At 43.3% G+C, this 21,360-nt stretch overlaps 1 protein-coding gene and 1 long non-coding RNA gene across 7 annotated transcripts in view; one reads left to right on the top strand and one right to left on the bottom strand.

Moving 5' to 3' along the window:
• Window positions 1-3,272, top strand: part of LOC127616798 (uncharacterized) — a 10,889-nt gene extending 7,617 nt beyond the window's left edge. For both annotated transcript variants that reach the window (XR_007967184.1, XR_007967183.1), the window contains 2 exons: window positions 275-389; window positions 3,135-3,272. This is a non-coding gene — a long non-coding RNA (uncharacterized LOC127616798). The remainder of the gene's footprint in view (window positions 1-274; window positions 390-3,134) is intronic.
• LOC127616743 (homer protein homolog 3-like) overlaps window positions 1-21,254 on the bottom strand; it is a 22,820-nt gene extending 1,566 nt beyond the window's left edge. The window contains exons 1-11 of one of the 5 annotated variants that reach the window (XM_052088542.1): window positions 21,017-21,254; window positions 20,571-20,879; window positions 20,447-20,495; window positions 14,997-15,153; window positions 7,987-8,118; window positions 7,512-7,616; window positions 5,069-5,077; window positions 3,204-3,337; window positions 2,344-2,500; window positions 291-398; window positions 100-180 (exon numbers count right to left, since the gene is read on the bottom strand). In XM_052088542.1, coding sequence (XP_051944502.1) covers window positions 100-180; window positions 291-398; window positions 2,344-2,500; window positions 3,204-3,337; window positions 5,069-5,077; window positions 7,512-7,616; window positions 7,987-8,118; window positions 14,997-15,153; window positions 20,447-20,469 — 906 coding nt within the window. In that variant the 5' untranslated portion in view covers window positions 20,470-20,495; window positions 20,571-20,879; window positions 21,017-21,254. The remainder of the gene's footprint in view (window positions 1-99; window positions 181-290; window positions 399-2,343; window positions 2,501-3,203; window positions 3,338-5,068; window positions 5,078-7,511; window positions 7,617-7,986; window positions 8,119-14,996; window positions 15,154-20,446; window positions 20,496-20,570; window positions 20,880-21,016) is intronic. The other 4 variants (XM_052088540.1, XM_052088541.1, XM_052088543.1 and 1 more) reach the window with 4 other exon arrangements.
• Window positions 21,255-21,360: the final 106 nt, after the last annotated feature.

Genomic DNA, 21,360 nt, shown 5'->3' with positions numbered 1-21,360 from the left:
ATGGAGGCACTTATAAACATATTTGAGGGTTTTTTTAATTACATGGGACTTTGTTATGCCCTATCCACTGCAAAATAATAAGGGGTTTGTGAATCGTACCCGTAATCTGTGTATAGCCTGATCTCTGTCACGCTCCACCTCATGATAGTCTGCCTTCTTGCTTTGCAAATTGTGAATTTCCTGCCAAGAAACAACAAACGTATAGTTTTATTTATTTATTATTGTTGTTTTTAAGGCGCCACACTATTCCATTTCTTAATATTTTCAAATGTAGGTGAAAGTGTACAGACCTCGTCTTTGGCCTTCAACAGAGCCTCCAACTCTTCCAGAGATTGCGTCAACTCGTCCTTCAACAGGTCACTGGGGCCGTGACCCCCATGGGCCTCCAGGTCAGCAACCTCAAAACACACACACACACACACACACACACACACACACACACACACACACACACACACACACACACACACACACACACACACAATATGTTTGTTAGACTATGCATGCAAACAAATTTTCTTACATTTTACATTTACACGTTTACAGATTTAGAAGGGCGTCAATTGCGGCACAGATATGAAGTTTCTAAATCTGTCAACAATGTTTCATTATGCAGTAGACTGCTGAGAATATCAGTTAACAGGTTGCTAAAGTCCACCTGGCTCTGCTTTTGTTGCTTTAAAAGTCAAGTGCACTTGAGAGAAGCTGCAGAAGGAAGAGGAAATGAGCAAGAACCAAGTCCCTCGAGTGAGCTCTCTTTTTTTGTCCTAAGTGGGCCAACAAAAGTAGGATACGGCTGTCCTACAAACTCTTCTTCTCACACCACTACCACCACTGAGACGTGAGCCATTTTACTGGCAGCCACCAAAGTCTCTCAGCCTGAGATGGAGCAAAACAAGCTCGAACTAGTGGCGGCTCCCTTGACTAAAATGAGAAAGTGGCCTGAAATGAGGAACATGTGCTGGAAATTACCATTTAGGGGATCGATAAAGTGGAGCTGAGTTTTAATAGAAAGATCAAAACTTGGTCAAGCTGTTATTGATGAGTGGAGTGGAGCGCGGGGGGAGAACTCAACTAGGATGGAACATGAAATGTGATTTAATTTTAAAGGTCTGGCAAGCACTCTTGTGTATTTACACTAAACCTTGTGGTAGAATGTTATGTGACAAACCAGAGTTTAAAGTAACAGAACTGTAGGGAATCAGGTTTGTATTTTTCATTGTGAACAAAAAAGCAGGAATACTCACCGTTGCTTGTATGTTTTATGTTGTGTTCTGTTATCTTATTTTTGTTATTTTATATTAAATGTTCTGTAAAGCACTTTGTTACTCCTGCAGTGCTATATAAATAAAGATGTTATTGGATTGTATTTAATTAGTTTAAATTGTAGAGCACAAGCTGTGATCCCGAAACACTGTAATTTCTCATTCATTTTGAATGATTCTTAAAATAAATGATTAGAGGATTTGATTAAAATAAATAAATAAATAGTTAGATAAATAAATAAATAAAGACGAAAAACACCAAGTGTGCAGATACATGTGGGCAAGTCTCCTCAAGTTTCCACTAACAACCCAGTCGAAACGTAGCTCCTCCCCAACATACAAAGCTTGCCTCTCAGTCATGATGGATCACTCAAACGTACTTCCTTAACACGATTCCTCTTTTGACACTAAAAACACAAATACCCTTGCTTGTGCATAATGAACTGTTGTAGCTCAAGAAAAAAAAACATCAATATCATGAGATGGAAGCTGACCCGCGAGGATACAGGTGTCACGTCCAGTGTTTGCCAGCAGGGGGGCAGACTTTTCCTGCCTACCGCCGACACACCTGTCACCCATTAAGGACTGATTACACAGGCTTTATCTTTGTGCTCGGGCAGTTAACTTACTGCCGGAGTATTCCACGCCGTGCCAATTCTTTCGATTACTGCCTTAATCTATTCATTGCTGTGTAGCCTTGTGGCTGTGATTGCGCGTCGTTAAATCTACTCTTATTAATTCCTATTGTTGCCAACTATATTCCTTGCCGTTTTCTCGCAAGCGTTTTCTGTTGCTTCCTTTTATTCCTGGTCCTGATTTTGACCAGCGTTTTCTGTTTGTTGCTCCCGGACGGGTATTTTGTGTTTTGTATTAAAACCCATTTGTTCTCGGACCACCTTTACTTTGTCTGCTATTTCGGGGATCCACCTCATTATCTTGTTGTGCACGAAGCGATCATTTTATCGCTTCGGGCACAACGTGACAACAGGATTGGTTGTATTTCAGGACCATATGGTGTGGTCTTTCACCAGGACCACGTAAGAAGAACCTTAAGATCTGAATTTGCTGCTCTGCTCACCTGTTCTCGAAGCCTTTCGGTTTCCTCTTGATACGCAACCAGCTGTTTCTTCCACTGCTCCACGTTCGCATTAGCCTCGTGCAACGCAGCAACTAACTTGGAGTTGCTGTCTTGCAGCGTGAAGAGCTCCGCTTCCAGGTTCAGCTCGCAGATAGACCTGTTATGAAAATGTACATTTCTTATGAGGCGGAATCTGATTTGCCTCCCTGTGATGGCAACCACCTTGCAGAGGAGGAAGAATATGCATTGTGAGTGGTCTTAAGCGTTAAATAGGGGGATGCTTATTGATTGTTTGATGTCGATATTTAGGGGCAAGCACTACTACTCCAAACTAATTCAAACGTGACATGAAAACTGTGAGCAAACCCAGCTCGTACAAGAAATGTAATCACTGATGGCTTACAAGCTACACACTACAACTAACAGCTAATATTAGCTTGGTTTTGCACAACAGCAGTGTTGGGGGATTTTTTATTTTTTTAGATATTTACTTTTTCATATGCAAATGTTTTTTAGTGACATTCCTTTTCTTCACTGGCTGGAATTTGGTCAGAATCAAACACAACTCATTAATGTACAAGACAAGTAGGATAACCATATACATGTATTCTCTGTCCTTTAATCTTCATCTTATAAATAATAAACCTGAGCTGATAAAATTTTAAACCCAACTTTGTTGTCGCCTGCTTCAGTCGATTGGGATGCTTTTGTTAATTTTTAATTGCTCCTGAACTGTATGAGTTTTTAAGTAAATGCTCAGAACATAATTATCTGCTCTTCCATTGATACAGACGTTCCCGAAATGGATGCCTTTCATGGTAATAAGATGGGATTCGTTGAGTACTGAAAACTTGAGTTACCCCTCCGAGAGCATCTTCTTGATACGCTCCTTCTCAGAAGACAGCGTGATGTCTGCGCTTTGACTGCGAAACAACTTGTCCTCAGGCCCGTTCACACACATAACTGGAGGGGACTGGAGGTCATCGGAGAGGTCCTGAGGAACAAATCAGTAAATGCACTCTCCACACAAGCCCATGCTTCTTGACCCCGATTTTTTAAAGTACTTTAAACCAGCGGGTCCCCACCTTTTTTGTCTCACTGTCCAGTTTAATGTCAGTCAATATTTTCAGGGACCGGCCTTTAAGTTGTGGCGGATAAATACAACAAAATAATATGATATGACCTGCATGAAAACTGCGATATTTTCTAAACATAATAATAAACACGAATTATGACACAAGGAACATCCTATCTGGCCACAACACTCTCTGGTCGCTATGGTAACACTTAAACGAGCCTTCAAAATCATATATACCGCAAATACAAAGTGCATGAAAAATAGGACTCACAATCGCCACATATTATGCAGAGTGGGCTTGGTGCGTGGGAATCTCCCGTTGAGATAAATCCGTATTTTAAATGGGAAATCCTGATACTGTCTATTAAATGTAGCCTTCTTTTTCTTGAAAGTCGTCTCCTGACTAGGCCTTTTCACCTTCCCAAAGAAACTTCAAGATATTTGTTTTTTACTCATTTTGCTAGCTCCTCGATTTCATTTTAGCAGTAACCTATCACGTGACCGAGAAGCCCGTCAAGAGTGACGTACTGTAGACGGATGTAACAGAGAATCCGGTCATTTTTCAAGATAAAACATCTTTCAAATTACAAAATAAATAAAACGGAAGTAATGTACGTTCTTTATTCTTTCTGTGCAGCCCTGTACCAAATGAGCCACGGACTGGTACCCGTCCGCGGCCTGGCGGTTGGGGACCACTGCTTTAAATTATACAGAGAAGCTGAAAATGCTCAATGTGTTGCTAGTTTATCTCTAAGGGGTGACCCAGATTTCTTTTTTCTCATTTGGGGCCCAGCAGGTATTAAAGGAAAAAAAAAGATAATAATCAACAAACAAAAACATATGATTGACAAAAGTACTGAGCGTCACCTCAAAATCAAGAGATCAAGCCATTACATTTTAGTTAACTCTTAATTTTAATCCCAAATAATTTTACACAATTCCACGCTATCAAGTTTGTGTCTTTGCCTGAGTATCGTGTGGAAGAAGTTTATCTACTTGAGCGGCTACTGTGAGTCGCGGCTTGGAGTTGAAACGGATTTACATGAGACAGGAGATATGAGCCAATCTCTTTTCGTCAATGGACGCTACAGTTTCGTATTTGCTTTCAAAACGTAACTTGTAGCAGACGTGTGCACATTTTCAGCATGACGTCTCTGATCCACAAGTGAAAGGACACTTTGATCCTCTCCTCTTTCATCTGTAACTACTTCAAACAACAAAGTGTATGCAGGAAAAGTGATTAAGATTGCACGACTGTCTGTGTCTTAAGATAAGAAAACCTTTATTAGTCTCGCAATGGAGAAGTAGAACAACAAAATATAGGAGCTGCTGCAAAGGCAGCCACTCTCGCGGTGCCATTTTGAAGTCAAAATAACACAATACAACACATAGGACACAGACAGTTATGTGTTGTGTGCAGCTCCTATGTTTTGTTCTTCTACTTCTTCCTTTCATAACTTTGCTGCTATGAACTTCTACTGGAATGAACTAGGACTGACATTTACTCCTGTCATGGCCTGGTGTCCCAATAATTTAGCGCAATGAGTGTATGTACATGCATACATTACAACTTTGGTTTGTGGTTTGTTTCAAACGATAGACAGTAAATCGGTTGGTTGAAAGTACAGTAACATCAAAACCACTCACCTGTGAGAACTGCAGTTGAAATCCATCATGAAGTTCAAAAGAGAACAAAAACAACAATGAAACTATCATCTTTCAACACCTCACAACCATACAAAGCTAACCCTACTACTCTTAACTGTTATGTTAGCACGTAAGCTAGTGCTAACACTTGGCATGGCTCACCAACATATCTGTGAAGGCAGCATTCATGCTAGCGGCGACATATAGGTTTTGATGCCGTCCATAAGACAATGCTAAAGTACATTATGCATGGGTTACAACAGCGTGGCTTTGTAGTCAAAGAGTGCAGGTACTAGACTGGCCTGCAGTCCAGATCTGTCTCACACTTAAAATGTGTGGCGCATAATGAAGCATCAAATACGACAATGCAGACTCCAGATTGTTGAACAGTTGAAGCTGTACATCAAGCAAGAATAGTAAAGAGTTCCACCTACAAAGCTTCAACAATTAGTATCCTCAGTTCCCAAACGTTTACTGAATGTTGTTCAAAGAAAAGGTGGAAGGTGGCATAAGACTCATCTTTTTTTTGGAACGTGTTGCCGCCCTAAAATTCCAAGTTAATCATTATTTGCTAAAAAACAATCATGTTTACCAGTTTGAACATAAAATAGTTTGTCTCTCTAGTGCAGTGGTCCCCAAACGTTTTCCTGTGAGGGCCACATAACTATTCGCTTCTCTGATGGGGGGGCCGGGGTCAGTTTGTAACGGCAAAAGTGTGACTGCAAGAGTACCTAGACGTAAAAATGTATTGTTTCCCAGAAACCCACACAAAATCAAATAACTTTTTTTGATACACTCGCGGTATTTCTTCTCGGCACACACCACCTCTGCGACAGCATTCATGCATTTCTTGACAATCTCTCCTTACCGCTGTTTGCTATCAGTTGAGCAAACCGAAAGCTAGCCCGAACAGATGACTGGTCCAGCTGAGCTTGGCGTACAAATGTATTTTGCTGAGCTAACATTCCTCTTTTTGCGTTGACAGTTTGTCTGCTCTCATTTGGCCATGCAAAAAATCGTACTTGTGGTTGTGACGGCATTCATAGTGTCTCCGCAGATTGTATTCTTTGAATACCGCCACCAACAGATGAGGCAGACAATCTTTTCTTTGCATTGAAAAAAAAATGGTTTCTCCATTTTGGGTTAAATTCCCTGTATTCTGAATATTTTTTTTTCTCTTACCTCACCTTTTCGCCATGATTACATTCTCTTTGAGAGGGACGAGTTTAGGATTTTTTTTTCTGGGGTTGCATGATAACGGCACAGACCTCAGAAGGATGGAACAAATGTCACGTTATACTGTATGTGTTTATGAAATTGTTACCAGCTAATAGCTAATCATGAACATAGTTCATAACTAAGGAATATTTTATTGCAAAAGCCAAATTTTATGATAAAATACAAATATACATAGATGAAAAATAAATCAAAAGACTCTCTGGTATTGTTCAGGGGGGCCGGACCAATGGGACCGTAGTTTGGGACCGCTGCTCTAGTGTATCCAATGAGATGAAAGTGGATCCAATTGAACATGATTCAGATTCTGAAAACTTAATCCCCGTGGGGCAATTACAGATGATTTGCAAATAATTGCATTTTTATTTATGTTCAACACAACGTCCCAACTTTATTGGAATTGGGTTTGAGTTCTATTTTCTTTCAGATTTGGGGCGGGTGGAAGGTGTTAATGGAATGTGCAGGCTTTCAATGGGCAGACATGAAGAGTTGGTCACTGTAACCCTCATATGGTCATGATGTGGTTTATTTGTTTGGTATCCCTAATTGGTTTAGTTCAAAGGTGTCAAACTGCGATCCTGAAGAGTCGCGATGCTGCACATTTTCCTTCTCTGGCGGCTATTACACACCGGATTAAAATGATCAATTTATCAGCAAGCTCTTCAGGAGCCCGGTAGCGATCATGATTATGAATCGGGTGTGTTGCAGCAGGGTAATGGCCCTCGAGGACCACAGTTTGACACTTGTGCTCTAGTAGGTCTGAGGTGAGGCTTTGTGGGCTGAAGAGGAAGCTGCTGGGACCATTTTAGCATCACCCTATATTCCTCACTGTCACTCCCCTCTGAGATAAGTGACCCACTTCATCGTTCATCTTTTGCCTTTCCTTCCTCTTGCTTCACTTTTTCCTCCTTCCACTCTGTTGCAGCAGTCCCGACTAGTAAGCGGACAAAGGTGTGTTCAACTCTTCTTGGTTAGATCCGCACCATCTTATGAACTCAACTGTTTTTATGGTGCGTTCACAACAGCCACAGCTGTACAGAAGCCCTAAAATAATAGCAAGAATACAATCATAATAACCAAACAAAATCGTTTGCATTCAAAATGGTGACCACTTTGCTGAGATCACTTTATATTCCGCACAATGAATTCCATGTCACATGCGTCGCACGGTTGCAGTTTGATGACTTTGTTTTCTAGCTGTGCTCACCTGCGGTGCAGCAATGCTGAGGGCTGTGTTGGCCAGTTCTTTATCTTGGGATTTTTCCCGTCCCAGACGAGCTGCATCTTTCACTTCTTTGAACTTCTCTGAGAACTTGTGATAAAACAACATGGATGAGTTTCAAAGTTTGCAAACATTGCCTCCAAGATGCACGCATATCTTAATGATGTCACTGTTGTTTGCAAAGACAAGCATTCTTAATTGCCTCCTCAGTCCAATTCTCACGTCGTCAAGCTTGTAACCATAACTTTTGCTGTTTTTTTCTGAAAGTGGTGTTTACCAGCAGGAATTCTATAAAAGACTAGATCTCTGTCTGTGCTCTTTACATTCTGACAACCCCGGCACAAGACTATTATGACTCACAAGCGTGTGTTTTCTGCCTCCCAGATGCACGCGCAGCCAGACTTAATGTATGCATACATCACATGAAACTGATCTACGCATGTCCACTGAAAGCCGTTACCTGGTGCAGTTGTTGCTCTGTAGCAAAGCCCAAACCGTAGACTGTGTTGGCCCTGCTGTCAGCCCACTGACCAAACTTCTGCGATGTCTTCGTAAATGTCATGCTGGGTGTAACGATGCAGTTGATAATTGCCTACCAAGAAAAACAATCGACAGATTGGTACATTTCAAAGTGGAATGATTAAGTTAAACTCAATCAAAACCGATTTCCCAATTCTCATCAGTTTTCCTTTTTTCCCCAAATTTTACGCACACAAGTTCTCTTGATTTGACAAATTGTGATCTCCAGAATGCAGTGGTTGAATTCAGAATTTCATTTGTTTCATGAGCAAGTTGGGAACTCGAGTTAAGTTTACTCGCTTAACAACTCATCCCTCCATATATTTACTGAACCGCTTTATCCACACAAGGGTCGCGGGTCATGCTGGAGCCTATTCCAGCTGTCTTCGGGCAATAGGTGGGGTTAGCAGCCAATCACAGGGCACACATTGACGAACAAGCATCCGCGCTCAGATTCGCACCCTACGCACAATTTAGAGTGTTCCATTAACCTGCAACACATGTTTTGAAAATGTGGGCGGAACCGGAGTACCCAAAGAAAACCCACGGAAGCACGGGGAGAACATGTAAACGCCAGACTGGAAGCCACAACCTCTGCACTGTGAGGTTGATGCGTTAACCACTCGACCACCGGGCCGCCCGCTTAACAACGCAATGTTCTCCATTTAAGTGATTTGAAAACCCATTTAAAAACACTTTTTTGCACACCCGCATATTCACAGTTCAGCTGTTGCAGATTTTTGAGGTGGAAAACTCTTATGTGTGAAAACAATTTTTAAAAATGTGGGATATTGGCGCCAAGGACCTATGTTGAATTGATTTGAGGAGCTTCATTGAGTAGTGATATGCTGACGACCAATTAAGGTTGTACCCAGATCTCGGTGATGGCGTAGTCTCGAGCTCACTCTCTCAAGCTCTCGTTTTGTTTTGAAGGTTTTCCACTAGAGGATTTTGGTTTCACTGTAAATCCACAATGCCGGAGACCTTTGCATCACATCCAGCAGATTCACCAGTAAATTTCCCCGCCCCTGACCACATGATGAAAAGAAAAAGACATGAGCTGCAAACTATTTTAAAAGCCTGTGACGTCAACTATGCGAGTGACAATCATGGCACAGACTTCAAATCCTGGAATCGCAACACAGGGCGAGGGCGGGGTCTTTAAAAGAAGCCGTTCGCCTCTGTGTCCTTATTTCCCTGCCAAAAAACAATTACATGCACTGACTGTGTCGTCTGTCTTCTGCCTTGCCACGGCTGACATAACATGTTGGCTGTAGTGACGCGGTTGACATAACAAGCTGGATGCAGGCAACTGTGAAGATTATACACTCAGAGGCAATTCTGGGCCGTTCAGCGCACAACTGCCACCATACGCGGCTTTCTGGGAAGCAGGAATGTGGGTCAGACTCGAGGTGCTACGAGATCAGCTAAAGCCCCCCCAACCCCCTCCTCAGTACAGTACTTGATGTGTCGCTCGTAACCTAAATCCAGGGAGCAGCCACAGTATACTGCATATACTATACATATACAATATGTATATATACAGTATATTTATTATATTATTATATTATATTATATATCAGGTGTCACCAACATTTTTGAGGGTGAGAGCAACTTCATGTGTACCGATTGTGTGAAGGTCTACCAAATTGATACACGTCTGAAATAACATATTTGTCCAAAATACCTTCAATAATATGAGGATGTGTTATTTTTAATACTTGATGATTTAAATTGTCAGACTTTGATCGTGTTTCGAAATGTCTCACAGTACTGCCAATGTTTGCATTTTTAAATCATAATTTCTACTAGCAAATCACAATGTCCAGGCACTGGCGGGCTACTCAAGTGGTCTTCACGGGCTACCTGGTGCCCGCGGGCACCATGTTGGTGACCACTGTTATATATTATATTATATATATATTATATATATTATATTATTATATTTATATTTATTAGAGCTGTCAAACGATTACAATATTTAATCTAATTAAAAATGCAACTGTCATAATTAACTCAAATGAACTAAAAATTAATCGTGATTATTCACGGATTTTTTATCATTTCTGAATTTCCCTTTATATTTTTTGTCCCATCTTTCCCCATTTTAATGCTCTCATCAACATGGAATCATGAATCAGTTTTCTATGTGCAAATTGCAAATATTTACTGAAATAACAATTTCAATTTTCAATTTTATATGACCATTTTTCACTTGGAGCAGTTATTCACACATAATCTCTCACACAATATTACTGTCCATCAACAACAGTGAAAAAAATATTTTGTCACACAACAGCTGCTTTAACAGCTCTTTTTATATAATCAAAACAGAGCAATATAACATTATAAAGTGCCCATCTACGGTAAACTAGTACTCAGCCTATAGTGGATTTAACCCTCGTAGTGCACCGCTTACGATAAATGTTTATGTCTTTGAATCAAAGGCAAAGGCATTCAGAAAAACACAAGAGAGCTGAAACTTATGGAGGGGTTCTAAAATGGCCTAAATTTCATGACGTCTGTCTGATAATTCTCAGGCATTGCAGCAATAATAAAAAAAAAAACGTTTTGATACCTTAATCTTCACAATTTAAATATTTTGCACCATAGAGACCCATTATAATTCATATTTTTGAATGCATCGTAAACCTAATGTGTATACATGCATTTCACGTGATTTTTACGTCAATCGCTTTGTTTTCGCTTGGACAGACGTAAGCATGGCACATTGTTGGGTTGACGTCATTCCAATTTTGCAACTTTAGGTGACGTCAGAGGATCGCAAATGAGTTTGCCTTTTTGCAGGAGGCTTCAAACCAATGCATTTTACATGAACACGTCCAGTCGGGATTGTTAGTAGGGCTTGGTTGGGACCTCCAGACACAATTTTTTTTTCCCTTTTGCAAAAAATAAAGAATAAAAAATCCCAAAGAACTAATAAAAACTATGTATGTATGGATAGCACAGATGCCTCTGAACATTTTGAGTGTTTGAAAAAAAAAAAAGAACGTTTTTATAACACAAAATACATCATTACAAAAATTGTAAAATGCGTAACTTAAGGCCTTTTTAATTTGGAGCACACAAGGGTTAAGCCATTGTTGAATACTTCATTTTTCTCAAGTTTGCTTTGAACACAGCAGTCTGTTTCTGTATGTTTGTTGGAGAATAACGAGACCCTGGACACCAGTGTTTGTTATGTGCCGCTGTATTCAAAACTGCCAGCCGTACAAACAAGCGCAAGGACTTCCCCCGTGCTGCTGGGGCAAACCATTCTGAAAGAGGGGGGTTTCACTCCCCCTAACACAGTCAGGCTGTGTTGATTATGTTGGTCCTTCTTGTGCGGAAGTCTCTCTACTGTTTTTGTGTAGACCTCATTTCGAATGACTACACTTGGTTCGATGACAACACTTTATTATCGCTAGGTCGCTACAACTGTCAGACAAACACAGAGAAGCTCCACCCGCTCTATTTATATGGACGCAGAACACTGTAACCTTCCACACAAAATAGTTCCAAACAAGTAACAATTGTGTCAGTGGCATTCATCTTATACCTGTATGATACAGAGAGAAAGAACAGATAACTTTGGTCTTGTCAGTGGAGCAATCGGGCAACTTTTTAAAAGTAAACTTTCCACTCATAAATTCTTTAAGTATCCGTTTTCGGTGTCTCGTGCTGCCGTGGCTGGCAAAACAGACATGGGCGTGGACTTCTGCAGCGCGCTTGTTGTTTTGTTCTGGTGTATTTATAGAGCAACAAACATCCGCTTGTGACGTGTGCCGCGTTAATCTCGCGAGAAAAATTTTAATCCCGTTAAAATTCATTTAAATTAATGCCAATAAAAACGCGCTAAACTGACAGCTCTAATATATATATATAAAATTTGAGTCTTTGCGCCTTATATTGTATTGTTCCATGTATATAAATAATGTTGACATGTATCATAATCGGAAAATCTAAGTGAAAATGATGTGAATGAGGATGCTTGTGAACATTTTGGTTTTCCAATTTTTTTATTAAAAAAAAAAGTTTCTCCAATGTTTTGAAATTGATTCTGTTGCATTTCTTGCAACGGAGTTCTTCTGTCGTGGAGAACACACGCGTCGCTCACATGACACTGATGATGCCGGCGTACACAAGAACTTTTTGGCGAGCAGGAAGAGGTTGGGATAGGCTGTTTGCTGGCTCTTCCATATCAGAGGATCTCGAGTCCGTCCAATATTCCCCTCTGCTAAATATCGCTGGACTTTAGCCATTGCATCTGCAGTCGCACTTCTCCCAAGTCTCCCCACGACGTCATCCAAGTGCTGCCACGAGTCATCTGAAAAAAAAAAGAAATTGTTTGATTAACCCTTTCAGGGACAGCGGTTACTACAGTGGACTGCTTACTATATTATCAGGTTTCAGGGTGCAAGGAAAGGATTTAACAAAAGCAAATCAATACATTTACATTTCAGATGAAATAAATGGCTGATGTCAACTGCCACATGAGCCTTTCTTGATGGCAAAACATGAGGGTACCATGAAACCTTCACTCTTCCACAATGTCGAGGGGCTGGCAGTGCTTGAGAATGAAGTTCAGTGGTGCCTGGAAACTTGATTGATAAACATGAAATGGAGAATAAATTAATAATAATTACTGATTGCCAATTAATTATCAACAAAGCAACCATGAGAAAGTAAGAATGGCTGCATACCTTATTTTATCTTGAGTCTACCGGAAACTTTATTCTCATACTTGGCCCAATAATGCCTCAATATTGAGGAGGCGCATTTGTTCGTAGAGGGCAGTTCTGAGAAACAAATGCGACATTTCAGAAAAAATGTGAATGTGAATAGTAAACTTAAGAGTTACCTTGAAATGAATTTGAATTAGAATGGAACAAGTCGAAAATCTGAGAGGAACTAGGTGAAACAGGAGAATGAAATAAATACCTTGTGCTCTGAAAGCAGATCAAAATGGTCCCACACGGCAGACAACTTTCATTTTCCCTGGAGGTGCTCCATAACCCATAAAGATCGTTGGATCCTTTCAGCGGGTACATCACGTTAACAGACACAATTCCTTATAAACACAGTTTGGTGCATTTTTGCGGAGTCTACGTCGTTCATACACCGTCAGAGTTTTTTTACCCGGACAAAGTTAAACAAATGACTCGACACACTCGATTGTCTTTATCGGTGGAAGCGGATCTCAAAGAGTGAATGATGGTAGTTGCTCCATGATCACAGTTAGAGATCCTTGTGCTCCTGTCAGACTTTTATTGTTTACATATGCAAAATACAAGAAAAACACTGCCCCCGATATTTGCTTACGATGCCCCCAGTCCGGCCCCTCGGTAGTGATCTGACTACCTTGGTTTAAGCTTTGAACCACAGATACGCTCACACCTTTCAGTCTCGTCTACAACAAATAAGCAAGTCGCAGACTTCGCAGATGACAAATGTCCGCCTGGGCGCGACAACCGTTCCTAAATCATCTTTTGATGTTCGACAACACTATGTTCCCAAATTGTTTTTTCCCGCTTGGTGACCGAGTCTAGCCTTCTTCCATCTGTTCGCCCCCTTGCTTTGACGTGATTACTGTGGACTTCAAAAAGACCTCTGCCCAAATGGCCGACAACTTTGCGCACAGGCATTTGGGGGAGCTGAATACGCATCCAAATATTGAGACCAGTGGCAATTGCTCTTGGACTGCAAGGGAAGCTCGGCTTCCCCTAAAATGTCAAAGAATAAGTGATTAAATATATGAATGTAAATTTCATTGTGTGTACATGTCATTGACTAAATATGCGCTACAAGGTGCTCAACTTTTGTTCTGAATCAGCTTCTTCTTACTGGTTACAACGCGACTCCCTTCTCATTCATTCCCGCAGATTCGCTGTGCTTTAAACGGTGGACGCTGAGCGTCCGCAGAGCGTCTACTGTCCGGATGCCGAGCGTCTCGAGAGTTCAGGGCAGGTTGTCCCAATGCGTTGAACAGAGACAAGTCAGTGGATACAAGCTGGGTTTTTTCCCACCCACGGACGCTCGGCGTCTCTGGGACTGGATGTCAGTGGGAGGGTACCGGACGCCAGGCTTTTCTGCATCAGATTGGAAGATCTGTCTGAGCCTGTGTGCCAGTTTGATTGACATCAAAATGAGCCAATCACCGACCTTTTAGTGTAGGCATCCGTGTGAGCAATTTTTCAAATCGCATTCTGTTCCAAGTTGAGCTGGAGACTTCTCATCATTTTAGCAACACTCTTTGTTGTAAACAACTAGCGACAAATTAATCTTTTATTTCTGGTGTGTTTTATTGTAGTTCCTGTTGTTGTAGCACACTAATTAAGTCCCTGGAAAAGACGCCTTGTTGGTATGACAGGGTCACAGATCATTTTCTTGAAAAGGAACGGAGAGTAGAATCACGTATAAATAAACTGACACATTTCATGATGTTGGCCAAAATTGAGCTTCCCCTCTTTGACAGACCAGCATCCACCACTGGTCTAGACATACCCAAATTAAATTAAACTTTAAATATGATACCATTAGGCTCATAGATTTCTCTATCAGTCACATGAAGGCCTTGAAGCAGTAAGCGCACCAGCGCTGGGACAGCTATGTGAGCTCGGCGCGTGTGTCGGTGCGTCAGTTTTGTGGCACCCATCACTGGCTGGGCCAGTCCAGAAGGCAAATTCTTTTCATTGACTAGCAGACAGATGCTCCTGCAAATGTCTTCATCAACTTAGGAATTCTTTTTTTTGGTCAATGATTGAAAAACGCCCAAGCCCTGAATGAGCAAATCAATCCTACGCCGCGCAATTTTCCAGTTGGGATCATTTTTTGGTGACGGGGCTTTGTTGGGGGGTTATTTTCACTGAACGCAGCATTGTGTGTTCTTTCCAAAACAGATTTATTCAGAAATCAAGGTAATTCTAAATTGTACACATATGTCGTCCTCACCTTGGTGCCGCCCACACTGATGATGCGGTAGACGTTGCGATTGGAGTCAAAGAAGAAAGACACGCTGACCGCATGCTTGCTTGCAGGGATCCAGTTCCGCTTTGTGGCTGGGTCGATCTGGAAGACATGAGCCCGCGTGCTGAAGATTGGCTGCTCTCTGGAGGAAAAGAACAAAAATGATTATGGTTGTTTCTGAAGGCCACATTGGACTGGTTTTGTGGTGAAGATGACAAAAAAAACATTTTAGCTATGGTTATCAATATTTCTAGTCAAACATTTTCAGCTGTCTTGGATGTGGGCATAATTGTGTCTGATTTGATTCACGATCGTCTGACACTTGAACTAACATAATTTGCTTGTGCTGTTCACAAATGACTGCTTGCATTTATGCATGCAGCTGTCCCTTACACCAAGACAAATTTCTCTAAGGGAGACAAAGAGAAAACCTGACCTTGACGAACAAGTGACTGTCTTCAGGTTTTAAGTATTAGTAGCTAGTAAGACAACTTGAGTCAATTTCATTTGAATGCCTCACTCACTGCGTGCCAATATTTCCACATTGAATCAGCATCAATGGAAATCACTCAATGTGACGTACTCAAAAAGAGTTGCAGTTTAAATGACTGACAAAAATGTCAGGAAATGACGACTGGTAAAGCGCACTTTCATTTGGGGTTAAGCAGAGGCACTTAAACATTAGCTGAAAGAGGGCATGCACACTTGTGCAGCTACATTATCACAGTTGTTTTTCATGCTTTTTTCCCCAGCTGTACTGGTTCTAAGTCACATTCATGGTTCCCTCCAAATAGCCCCACCCCAAAAATCTGGCATTTGAAAGGGGTGTGTAGTCTTTTTATATAAACGGTAAACATTTTGCATTTTGCAAGGGGAAAAAATGATGTAAATAAATGAGAAATGAAAGAAATGCATCCTGTAACACCCATCCATGCAGATTAGTTGGCATTGTTTTACTTCCTCACTCACTTCCAATGGAGGGATGCGATGAAAGATATTTTGAACTTTATCTGGCTAAAAGCGGAGTGTGTCTTGTGGCATTTGAAGATGCCGTGTGGGTGTAATCCCCCCCACTGTTGCTCATCGTTAACATCATCATTATCCCGTTGCTTTGAAACAGGGTCAAGTATGACCGTAGTGGGAAAAAAAAAAAAACAGACCACATCTTCCTTCCACATCTGACTGAATTGACGAGGTAGTCCCAGTAGAAGTGTGACTTTTTTTTTTGGGGGGGGGGGATCAGAATAGTTTTAACATTTCTTTCTGGCCCCATTAGTGACAAACAAATCGAGTCACGTAGGTCCTTCTGTGAGACCTCATAATCTAAGAAAGAGGCCCCATTGACTCTCTTTTCCTCCTTCCAGGATCGATCACATCACGGTTGCTAATGTGATTGGTGGCTTTTCAACAGCTGACTCCACCCAGTTTGATGAGCCATGTTATAATTCTTCCATGGCCTCACCGAACTCTTCCCATGCCCGAGTTTTTGCCTCGGCGACCACCGAAGCTGCGTTCCGCTTGGCCACTCGATACCCGTCAGCTGCCTCTGGGGTCCCACAGGCCATAAAGGCTCGATAGGACTCCTTCTTCAGCTTGACGGCATCCCTTAATGCTGGTGTCCACCAGCGAGTACAGGGGTTGCCGCCACGACAGGCACCAACCACCTTATCGCCACAACTCAGATTGGCCGCCTCAACAATAGAGGCACGGAACATGGTCCATTCGGACTCAATGTCCCCCGCCTCCCCCGGGACATGGGAAAAGCTCTGCCGGAGGTGGGAGTTGAAACTCTTTCTGACAGGGGATTCCGCCAGACGCTCCCAACAAACCCTCACAATACGTTTGGGTCTGCCAGGATGGACCGGTATCCTCCCCCACCATTGGAGCCTACTCACCACCAGGTGGTGATCAGTTGACAGTTCCGCCCCTCTCTTCACCCGAGTGTCCAAAACATGCGGCCGCAAATCCGATGATACAACCACATAGTCAATCATCGAACTGCGGCCTAGGGTGTCCTGGTGCCAAGTGCACATATGGACACCCTTATGTTTGAACAAGGTGTTTGTTATGGACAATCCGTGACTGTTTGGTGCATATGCACAAACAACGGTCAGGACCCGTCCCCCCACCCGAAGCCTCTCGTCTACCAGTGTGAACCCCAATGTACAGGCACTGAGCCGGGGGGCAACGAGTATGCCCACACCTGCTCTGCGCCTCTCACCGTGAGCAACTCCAGAGTGGAAGAGAGTCCAACCCCTCTCGAGAGAACTGGTACCAGAACCCAGGCTCTGTGTGGAGGCAAGTCCGACTATATCCAGTCGGAACTTCTCTACTTCCCATACCAGCTCGTGCTCCTTCCCTGCAAGAGAGGTGACATTCCACGTACCTAGAGCTAGCTTCTGCATCCGAGGCTAGGACCGCCAGGGTCCCCGCCTTTGGCTGATGCCCAGGTCACATTGCACCCGACCCCTTTGGCCCCTCCTATGGGTGGTGAGCCCATGAGAAGGGGGACCCATGTTGCCTCTTCGGGCTGAGCTCGGCCGGGCCTCATGTGCAGGCCCGGCCACCAGGCGCCCAGAGGGAGGCCCCGGTGACCCGCGTCCGGGCAAGGGAAACTGAAGTCCATTTGTTTTGTTCACCATAAGGGGTCTTTTGAGCCGTGCTTTGTCTGGTCCCTCACCTAGAACCTGTTTGCCATGGGTGACCCTACCAGGGGCAAAAAGCCCCAGACAACTTAGCTCCGAGGATCATTGGGACACGCAAACCCCTCCACAACCGTAAGGTGACGACTCACGGAAGATCAGCACCTCCAAATCTGAAACCATGGTCCTCAGTCGGAAAAGGGTGGAGTGCCCTCTCTGTGTCGGGGAGGACATCTTTCCCAAAGTGGAGGAGTTTAAGTATCTTGGGGTCTTGTTCACGAGTGAGGGCAGAAGGGAGCGAGAGATCGACAGGCAGATCGGTGCAGCGTCTGCTGTGATGCAGATCTATCGGTCTGTCGTGGTAAAGAAGGAGCTGAGCGAAAGGGCGAAGCTCTCAATTTACCGGTCGATCTACATCCCACCCCTCATCTATGGTCACAAGCTATGGGTCGTGACCGAAAGAACGAGATCCCTTGATACAAACGGCCGAAATGAGTGTTCTCCGCAGTGTGTCCGGGCTCTCCCTTTGAGATAAGGTGAGAAGCTCGGTCATCGGGGAGTGGCTCAGAGTAGAGCCGCTTCTCCTCCACATCGAGAGGAGCTAGATGAGGTGGCTCGGGCATCTGTTTTGGATGCCTTCTTCGACGCCTCCCTGGTGAGGTTTTGCGGGCATGTCCCGCTGGCAGGAGACTCCGCGGACGACCCAGGACACGCTGGAGAGACTGTCACCCAGCTGGCCTGGGAAGGCCTCGGGATCCACCAGGAAGAGCTCGAAGAAGTGGCTGGGGAGAGGGAAGTCTGGGCTTCCCTCCAAATGCTGTTGCCCCCGCTAACCGACCCCAGATAAGCGGTGGAAAATGGATGGATGGCTGGATGGATGTTATAATTCTCCTTCTCATCCCACACTAATAATCCTCCCCGGAGTCACTGGAGATGCTTTTTGGCCCCACCATCCCCAATATCGATGTGGTCTGATCCGAGGTCTTGACAGACAACTGCAGATGCATAGCGATTGTCTTTTTTGAAGGTGGGAGGTTGACTTTACATTGATCAAATTCAATTATCCTTTCATAGAGGAGTGGCAAATATAGAAATAGAAATTAAAATGATCCTATCAGTGGAGTATGTCCTAAAATAAAATATTCTGGAAGAGTGACTATCAAAGTGTGGTATGAGGACCATTTTGGATGAGATCACGGTATGAGAAAGAATCATTGCGTAGATCAGGGGTGACCAACCCGCGGCTCACGAGCCGCATGCGGCTCTTTGGCTGGTTAATGCGGCTCCCGGGCTCTCACACGAAAAGCGTCGAAAATGCCTCGGCAGTGGCGATGCCATTCAAACAAGGCGCCACCTTCACAGAAGTACTCCGTCACCCTGTCATCAATCCCGTTACTTGATTGACATAGAGAGCAACCAATCAGGTGACTGCATCACCGCTCATGCGCAAACAACGGTGCTAAGTGCTAAGCTAGTCAGCGAATTACCTCCGATTTTAAGGCAGGGGTGCCCAATACGTCGATCAGAATTGACCGGGAGCCAGCAAACTGGTCCCAAGTCAACCGCAAGGGGTGGGAGGAGGAAATGAGTGGAGGGAAAAAAAGATTTGTTTGTTTGTATCTTGAGCTTTCATTCAATTTCGGCCCATTCCGACTGTTGCTCATCGTGGTGTACGTGCATATGTGCGCGAGTGCACTGGTGGGCACCCGCGTGAGTGCGTGTGTGTGTGTGTGTGTGTGTGTGTGTGTGTGTGTGTGTGTGTGTGTGTGTGTGTGTGAGAAGTTCGTTCGTGAGAAGTTGGTTGCTTCAAAAGTCCATCTTTGGCCAAAAAAGATGGATAATAATAATACATTTCAAACACAAGCACCTTTCAAAACACTCAGAGGATGAGGACCTGACGGAACGAGAGGGAACGGAAATTTGAAGATCAGACAGATAGGGGTTGGGGGGCAAGGTTATGGATGGCTTTAAATGTATAGAGAAGTATTTTGTAGTTGATTCTAAGTTTGACAGGGAGCCAGTGTTGCTGTCGGAGAATGGGGATGATGTGATGAAAGAAGGGGGTTCGAGTGATGATCCGGGCTGAAGAATTCTGGACCAGTTGAAGCTTATGGAGGAATTTGTGACGGACACCGAAAACAAGTGAATTGCAATAGTCAATACAGGAGGTGACGATACTGTGGACAAGGATAGCGGTGGTGCGAGAGGTGAGGGAGGGACGGAGACGATTGATATTACGTAGGTGGAAATATGTGGATCTGGTTATTTTATTGATGTGGCAGTGGAAAGTGAGTTATTAAGCATGAATTATGGATCAATTCATGAAAACACTCCTGGTGTTGTTGCACACAAGACGACGCTTACATGAATTCATTTTCCGATCCGCTTTGTCCTCACGAGGGTCCCAGCTGGCTTCGGGCAGTGGGCAGGGGACACCCTGAACCAGTTGCCAGAAACAAACAACCATCCATTCTCACGCCTAGTTTTAGAGCGTTCCATTCATGGTTTTGGAACGTAGAAGGAAACTGGAGTAGCCGGAGAAAATCCACAAGGCACAGGGAGAACATGCAAACTCAACACAGGAAGCAGGAACGCTGCACCTATGCACTGTTAAATCGAAGCGCTAACCACCGGGCCGCCTACAACGTTTACAGAAGTCAAATAGAAAGAAGCATCTTGAAGTGTTTTTATTATCATCCACACTTCCTGATCTACACATGCCAAATTAAACAAAAAATCAATTTTAATAAGGACAAGTAGCAAATTCTAGACAGGGGCGAAAAAGGATCTTACCTTTCTCTGTGATGAGGAAACATCTTACAAAGTGTTTGACGCTTCTTTTCTAGAGCGAGATTAGGCAGAAAAATAAGTTTTGGTTTCCTAATTTTTATTTAACACCAAATTATCCAAAACTCACCCCATGTCGTTCTAGTAACTGACGAGTGTCTCTTTCAGTCTCCGCTTTCCACCCAAGAGTAAAGATGCTTTCTTCCTGCTCTTCTTTCAGTAGAATTCAGGAGGGTGCTGCTGCAGCACCGCACTCTGATACCTCTGCAGTGTCAAAGCTCGGAAAAGGTGAGCATTTTGGCCAAAAGAAGCATCCTCATCTCTTTCTCTTCTGTCCAAGCTCCGTCCTGAGCCTCAGTGCTGGGTGATCTGCACAACTTGACAGCTTTTCGCTGCTCCCTGTACTTTTCAGTCTGCACAATCAAGAGGACGCCACCTGCTGAAAGCAACAGGAATTGCAGCCTACGGACAGTTTCACATATTATAAATTTGACCAGAAAATGGAATCTCGTATCAGAATCTCTTTGCGTAGTATTAATTTTGAAAGTCATCATACAGTTATATAGATTGACTTACGGTGGCAGTTTCAACCGTTAAACGTTCCGTTTGAGTATTCCCCGTTTACAGCACTGTTGATTCGTGATTAGTCAAACGAAACAAATTTTCATGTCGGCGCTGTGCTGACAGGTCCCGTAACCTTTGATAGGCCCACTGATAATTTTAAAATATTCCTTTTGACTCGAGCCTTAAAATGTCCATCCGCATGTGACAATTCGGGTTAGTTTCGCAAATGACTTGTCTTCTTCAATGTTTTGATCCGCCTCCGTGCCCGAGCCTTGCCTTTGACTGACTTGACTTCAAGAGCCCAACAATTCTTGTTGCGCTGATTGGTCATATGATGTTGTGGGCCAGCGAACAAG

The sequence above is a fragment of the Hippocampus zosterae genome, chromosome 15 (assembly GCF_025434085.1).
Source record: "Hippocampus zosterae strain Florida chromosome 15, ASM2543408v3, whole genome shotgun sequence".
In the NCBI taxonomy this organism is placed as follows: domain Eukaryota; kingdom Metazoa; phylum Chordata; class Actinopteri; order Syngnathiformes; family Syngnathidae; genus Hippocampus; species Hippocampus zosterae.
This window is presented reverse-complemented; position numbering and strand designations above follow the sequence as displayed.